The 7,604-nt window shown below is 55.1% G+C and overlaps 1 protein-coding gene across 1 annotated transcript; it reads right to left on the bottom strand.

The window, feature by feature from the left end:
- Positions 1-888: 888 nt before the first annotated feature.
- LOC130587238 (A disintegrin and metalloproteinase with thrombospondin motifs 10-like) lies at positions 889-6,312 on the bottom strand (the record flags this gene model as incomplete). The annotated part of the gene is made up of 4 exons (XM_057388207.1): positions 889-1,038; positions 1,454-1,537; positions 3,095-3,312; positions 6,127-6,312. Coding segments are annotated over 4 exons (638 nt in total), but the record flags the coding sequence as incomplete, so codon positions are not given.
- Positions 6,313-7,604: the final 1,292 nt, after the last annotated feature.

The following is a 7,604-nucleotide window of genomic DNA, read 5'->3' as shown; positions in this document are numbered from 1 at the left end:
CACTGTCCTGAGATCCCTCTGGAATCCTCTTCCCCTCTCAGAGCAGAGGCTGACAGCGCTCTCCACCCCAGCAGGGAGCTCCGGGGTTCCAGGGTGCATTCCCACACCTGCCCAGGTGCCCTTTTGGGGCAGAACCACCCCGTGGCTGCCATTTGAGCTCCTTGAGAGCCGGTCAAACACCAGGGGAGGACTGGAGAGTGATGAAACCCAGAGTGGAGGGTGCTAACCACAGGAATTGCAATAATCCTCATCGATGGAAGACCGGGAAGCATTGGAGGAGCAAGCCTGGGGACAGGTGCCACCACCCCGAGGGGACAGTGCTCCCCTGGTGATCAGAGCCTGGGGACAGCTGCCATCCCCGAGGGGACAGTGCTCACCTGGTGATCAGAGCCTGGGGACAGGGGATAGCTGCCACCCCCAGTGCTCACCTGGTGATCAGAGCCTGGGGACAGTGCCACCCTCAAGGGGACAGTGCTCACCTGGTGATCAGAGCTTGGGGACAATGCCACCCTCGAGGGGACAGTGCTCACTTGGTGATTGGAGCCTGGGGACAGCTGCCATCCCCCCCCGAGGGGACAGTGTGCCTGGGGACAGTGCCACCCCGAAGGGACAGTGCTCACCTGGTGATCAATCAGAGCTTGGGGACAGCTGCCACCTCCTGAGGGGACAGTGTGCCTGGGGACAGTGCCACCCAGCCCCGAGGGGACAGTGACAGTGCTCACCTGGTGATCAGAGCTTGGGGACAATGCCACCCCCGAGGGGACAGTGACAGTGCTCACCTGGTGATCAGAGCCAGGGGACAATGCCACCCCCGCGGGGACAGTGACAGTGCTCACCTGGTGATCAGAGCCTGGGGACAGTGCCACCCCGAGGGGACAGTGACAGTGCTCACCTGGTGATCAGCACGGCCGTGTCATGGTTGGCGATGCCGTTGTCGGGGATGGCGTTGCCGTTGCCGTTCCTGTTGACGATGGATTTCTGCCACTTGCAGAAACTGTCCAGCGATTTCCCGGCGTGGTGGTTGATCTCCAGCGTGGGCTGGAATGGAAGCAGAGGGAAAAAAAAAGGAATAAACTGCAGGAAATAAACCTGAGATGCAGGAATAACCCTCCCCCTGAATAAATTCAGATGCAGAAATTGAGAGCAGCATGTTCCCAGGAAAGCTCTGACAAGAAGGATCTGCCAATTCCATGACACCATTCCAGATGCCTCCAATTCCTCACAGGACAGCAAGAAAAGTGAGACTTTAGGAGGTTTAAAGCTACTTAAACCTTCCTAAAATTGCCTAATCATAGAAAAAAAATCAGATTCCCAGAGGTCTCTTCTACCCAGGCAGTGTTGGAACTATGTGGAGCAGCCCAAGGGAATTTCTGGGAGTGACATCCCAGGGGACACACAGATCCTCACGGGAAGTGCACAGATGGCAGGAGCGGCTCAGCAGAGCCCGGCTTACCTGATCCTCGGTGAGCAGGATCAGCCGGGTCACCAGGATATTGACAATATTGCCCAGACTCGAGTCCTGGAAAAGTTTGGCAACCTGACCTCCAAGAAACAAGAAAAGAGGAGTCTTAAAAATGAGCTCTGCGGCCAGGGAGGGCTGGGGACTGCAGGGAATCGGGGCTGGGGTCTGAACTCAGCGTTTTTGGGAAGCAGGGATGGGTTTGGGATTTCATTTGGGTTGCAGAATCCCCTAAACCCCGTTCAGAGCTCGATGTCTGAGAGCAGTGCAGCCAAAATCCCGCAGTGGCTGTGGTGGGGCAGCCCCCACTCCGGGCGCTTTGTGAGGCTCCGAGGATGGAGATTTGCTGAGGGAGGGGCACAGAATCCGTTGGGAATGGCACAGAATCTCCAGGAATCGGGAAGGGCACAGCAGGAATTGGGAATTGGGAAGGGCAGAGCAGGATTCGGGAATTGGGAATGGCATGGAATTAGGGAGGGTACAGCAACTCTCGGGAATTGGGATGGCCACAGTATCCCTAGGCAATCAGGGAGGGCATGGCATCCATCGGGAATTCAGGAGGGACATAGCATCTATCGGGAATTGGGGAGGGCACAGAATCCATCGGGAATCAGGGATGTCACCCCATCCCCTGGGAATCGGGAGTGGCACGGAATCGAACGGGAAGGGCACGGAATCCATCGGAAATTGGGAAGGGCACAGCTCGGTGGGGTTTAATTTCTGCAGCTTGGGGGGATTGATTTCTGCAGCTCAGGGGGATTGATTCCTGTAGCTCAGAGGGCTCCTGTAGCTCAGGGGGATTTAATTCCTGCAGTTCAGGGGTATTTCAGCACCTCGGGGGGCAGATCCTGCAGCTCGGGGACGCGTTTGATTTCTGCAGCTCGGGGGGTTTCAGCAGCCTGGGGGATTGATTTCTGCAGCTTGGGGATTTATTTCCTCAGATTTCTTTCCTCGGGGGAGTTTCTGTAGCTCCGAGAGGTTCCTGCAACTCGGGGGGTTTGATTTCTGCAGCTCGGGGGGACTGATTTTCCCCCGAGAAGCTCTGGGGAATTTCTGCAGCTCAGGGGGTTTCTGCAGCTCACAGGGATTTAATTTCTGCAGCTCGAGGGGATTGATTTCTGCAGCTCGAGGGGGGGGGGGGTTTCATCAGCTCAGGGTGATTTCTGCAGCTCGGGGTTTTTTGATTTCCGCAGCTCGGGGGTTTTGATTTCTGCAGTTCGGGGGGTTTCTCCCGGCCCCTCTCCCTCTCAGCCCCACACATGAGCACCGCCTGTCCCGACCCTTTCCCACGTGTTTCCCAGCTCTCCCGGCCACATTTGCAATGCGAATTTGGGAGGAGATGCTGATCGAAGAAAAGAAAATCTTTTGTCCCGGCGGCCCGGATCCGGCTGCGGCACGGCCACACGAGCCCGAATTCACCTCTCCAGGCTCTGGCAGCAGCCCCGCAGGATTTCCAACCCCAAAACCTTGCTCTGAGCCCGGAGAGAACCCGCTACCAACCTGGAACTGATCTAATTCCCCCACCCCGCTCCTTGCTGGAAAAAAAAACCCTTTTCCAGAAAAGGGAAAGGCAAAAGAAAAAAAGGCAGAAAAACTTTTCGGATGGCGCTCTCCCGGTGCGGGTGTAACACTTACAATATTCATGATGGCCAGGATGTACTGCTCGATGTCCCTGCGGCCGTGGTAGCCCACCATCATCTTGTCGGCCACCACCAGCGTCTCCACGTAGCGCTCGGTGCTCACCGACCTCTTGAGGGGCAGCTGGCCCCGCTGGCTGTGGTTGCCCGAGGGCTTCAGAGGGGATGGTTTGAGGGTCCTGAGCCACCAGTGCCGCCCCTTCCAGGGCTTCTCGTCTGAGGAGGGAACGGGGTGATGGTTCTGAGGTGCTGGGGTGGGAGCTCGCAACAGAGAGTGAGCAATGACTTTACAAATAAATCATCGGGTGTTCAGGGAGATGAGGTCAGATATTGATGGGTGAAAGGGGCAATGGGAGGAACCATAAATTCCATAGGATTCCATCAATTGAGACAGACTGGTACTGACCCAAGGCAGGCTAAATCCCTGGACTGAGAGAAAAAGAATAGGGACACAAAGGAAAAAATAAAGGGGAGGGGATGCACATTAGATGGGGTCTGTATCAGATGATTCGGGAATTCTGTACCTCCCAAATCCCTCAGCCAATGTGGAAAGAGAGAGAAAAATGCAGTCGGGAAATTGGGATAAAAAGGAGGCTGTGTCCTCCAACAATTTGAGAGACCCCATGGAAATGTCCCATGGCCTCTCGCTTTATTTGAATAAAGTTACAGAACTCCTCTGTCTCCTTTTGGACACAAATGTCTGGTGTTTGTGGATCAATTTTCCTAACAAAAGGGAAGGAAAAGCCATGGAGAGGACCCAAAAATGCCCCNACTCCTCTGTCTCCTTTTGGACACAAATGTCTGGTGTTTGTGGATCAATTTTCCTAACAAAAGGGAAGGAAAAGCCATGGAGAGGACCCAAAAATGCCCCCGGTACAGCTCAGGGTTGTGCCCAGGCTCCCAGGGGTGCTCAGGGACAGGGACAGGGACAAGGACAGGGATGGGACAGGGACAGGGACAGGGACAGGGACAGGGACAGGGACAGAGAGCTCCAGGGGTGCTCAGGGACAAGGCCAGGCCCAGCCTGAGGGCTGAGGGATCAGGGTGGCTCTGCTTTGGTCACTGCACTGTGGTTGTTCTGAACTCCCTCTGGCTCTCCCTGCACATCTTTGCTTTCCAAGGAGCAATGAAGAGTGGGATGAAGGATTTTTGGGAGCTGGGGAATGGGGCAGAGTCAGCAGGATCCAGGGAGCTTTGGGGGCTGGGGTGGCTCTGGGGACACTCAGAGGGGGTGGCAGTGCCCTGGGTGTCCCCAGAGGGTCCATCCCTTCCTCATCTGGTGAAGTGTCACTGCTAGGGCAGTGGATGGACATCCTGAAGTGACACAAAGCCAGGGCCAGCTCTGCTCTGCAGCCACCAACTGAGCCACAAAAACCCCAACTGTCCCTTCTGCAGGGGTGGCACCTCCCCTCACCCTCCCAGAGCACCCCTAAACCCATGGAGTGCCCTCCTGGGTGCCTGACAGGTTGTGGGGAGAAATTTGGATTAYTAATTGGGAGAAAACAATGGGCAAAACAAGTATWAAGTTGTTTTTTAAGGTAGAGAGATAGTGATAYCTTTATGCYGTTACTGTAGTGAAGATTCTARGGGTGGATTATGTKTAATTTTTTCTTTCTGTTYTGTGCTAGGACATTTAGTGCTGAAAACTTTTTCTTCTGTTTAGTTTAGTTGATCTTTTGTTTGTGTTTTTGTAAGTAGTGGGGGTTTTAATGATTAAAAACTGTTCACAGGGATTTCAGCCTCTGGGCCAGCCTGGTGGGAAGGGCACAGACCAGAAGGACACAGGGACAGGCCAGGACAGGCTTTGTGACCCCTTTTGGAGGTCAAAACCCTGTAGGTGCAGAAATGGGGTTGATGTGCAGTCACCACATTCCCTAAACATCCCCCAGGACTGAGCACACCCCACATCCCCCCCTCAAGGCACTTTTTCCCCCAGATCCCTGCAGGAGCAGAGTGACCCCAGCACAGACACGACCCAAAGTGACCAAACCCCAAAGCTGAGGACGTGCTGGACACGCCTGAGCTGCGATTTCCCAACACTAAATTGGCCAGATCTGGGAGTATTCTGAAAAAAAAAAAAAGTTTGGGCGCTTTTTTCCCTCTTCTATTCCATGCCCAATTTACAAATTTTAAAAAGCCAGAAGGAGGAAGCTCCTGCTTTCTTCCCAAAGCCCAGGCTGCTAGAAACGGGTAAAACCAAACACAGCCAAATTTTGAATTCAGAAGATAAATTTGCTTCTTTGCCACGTGGAGCAGGGTCTGCCAGGATTTTCCCAGCCTGTTTTGGGATTGAGGAGGAAAATTTGGGAGCACCTACCCATCACCCCGCAGGNTGTGCTAGGACATTTAGTGCTGAAAACTTTTTCTTCTGTTTAGTTTAGTTGATCTTTTGTTTGTGTTTTTGTAAGTAGTGGGGGTTTTAATGATTAAAAACTGTTCACAGGGATTTCAGCCTCTGGGCCAGCCTGGTGGGAAGGGCACAGACCAGAAGGACACAGGGACAGGCCAGGACAGGCTTTGTGACCCCTTTTGGAGGTCAAAACCCTGTAGGTGCAGAAATGGGGTTGATGTGCAGTCACCACATTCCCTAAACATCCCCCAGGACTGAGCACACCCCACATCCCCCCCTCAAGGCACTTTTTCCCCCAGATCCCTGCAGGAGCAGAGTGACCCCAGCACAGACACGACCCAAAGTGACCAAACCCCAAAGCTGAGGACGTGCTGGACACGCCTGAGCTGCGATTTCCCAACACTAAATTGGCCAGATCTGGGAGTATTCTGAAAAAAAAAAAAAGTTTGGGCGCTTTTTTCCCTCTTCTATTCCATGCCCAATTTACAAATTTTAAAAAGCCAGAAGGAGGAAGCTCCTGCTTTCTTCCCAAAGCCCAGGCTGCTAGAAACGGGTAAAACCAAACACAGCCAAATTTTGAATTCAGAAGATAAATTTGCTTCTTTGCCACGTGGAGCAGGGTCTGCCAGGATTTTCCCAGCCTGTTTTGGGATTGAGGAGGAAAATTTGGGAGCACCTACCCATCACCCCGCAGGCTGCATCCATGTGAGGGTACTGCAGAGACGAGCGCTTGTACACGACGTGGGGGCTGCCCTTGGCCTCGCTGCCCACGCTGACGTTGGCCCCGGGGCTCAGGGGCTCGATGAAATATTCCTCCTCATCTGCCACAATCACCCCGTGCTGCGGGAGGGAGCAGAGGGGAGGAGCTCATGGAGGGGAGGGAAGAGTCAGGGGGGACATGGGGGCTTCTCTTGGTGAGGGTTTGGGTGATGGAAACACATCCCTGACTCAACCTGCCCAATTCCTGACCCCAAAACCTCCTCCCTGCGCTTGCTGTGCCTGTAAGTCTGGAGGGCAGCAGGACAGAGTTCAGGGAGAGGAGGTGGATGGGTGTTGGATGACCCTCTGTGCCCTCTCTGCCTCTCTGTGCCCTCTGTGTCCCTCTGTGCCCCTCTGTGCCCTTCTGTGCCCTCTCTGTGCCCTCTCTGTGCCCCTCTGTGCCCCTCTGTGCCACGATCACCCCGTGCTGCGGGAGGGAGCAGAGGGGAGGAGCTCATGGAGAGGAGGGAAGAGTCAGGGGGGACATGGGGGCTTCTCTTGGTGAGGGTTTGGGTGATGGAAACACATTCCAGAACTGTCCTGCCCAAATTCCTGACCCCCAAACCTCCTCCCTGTGTTTGCTGTGTCTGTAAGTCTGGAGGGCAGCAGGACAGAGTTCAGGCAGAGAAGATGGGTGGGTGTTGGATGAACCTCTGTTCCCCTCTGTGCCTCTCTGTGCCCTTTGTGCCCCTCTGTGCCCTTCTGTGCCCCTCTGTGCCCTCTGTGTCCCTGTGTGCCCCTCTGTGCCTCTCTCTGCTCTCTCTCTGTGCCCCTCTGTGCCCTCTGTACCTCTCTGTGCCCCTCTGTGCCACGATCACCCGGTGCTGCGGGAGGGAGCAGAGGGGAGGAGCTCATGGAGGGGAGGGAAGAGTCAGGGGGACATGGTGGCTTCTCTTGGTGAGGGTTTGGGTGATGGAAACACATCCCTGACTCAACCTGCCCAATTCCTGACCCCAAAACCTCCTCCCTGTGCTTGCTGTGTCTGTAAATCTGGAGGGCAGCAGGACATGGGTGTTGGATGAACCTCTGTTCCCCTCTGTGCCTCGCTGTGCTTCTCTGTGCCCCTCTGTGCCTCTCTGTGCCACGATCACCCCGTGCTGCGGGAGGGAGCAGAGGGGAGGAGCTCATGGAGAGGAGGGAAGAGTCAGGGGGGACATGGGGGTTTCTCTCGGTGAGGGTTTGGGTGATGGAAACACATCCCAGAACCATCCTGCCCAAATTCCTGACCCCAAAACCTCCTCCCTGTGCTTGCTGTGCCTGTAAGTCTGGAGGGCAGCAGGACAGAGTTCAGAGAGAGGAGGTGGATGGGTGTTGGATGACCCTCAGTGCCCCTCAGTGCCCCTCTGTGCCCCTCTGTGCCCCTCTGTGCCCCTCTGTGCCCTTTGTGTCCCTCTGTGCC

Source organism: Malurus melanocephalus, unplaced genomic scaffold, assembly GCF_030028575.1.
Source record: "Malurus melanocephalus ecotype Western Australia unplaced genomic scaffold, MMel_1.1 scaffold_1673, whole genome shotgun sequence".
NCBI classification, from domain to species: domain Eukaryota; kingdom Metazoa; phylum Chordata; class Aves; order Passeriformes; family Maluridae; genus Malurus; species Malurus melanocephalus.
This window is presented reverse-complemented; position numbering and strand designations above follow the sequence as displayed.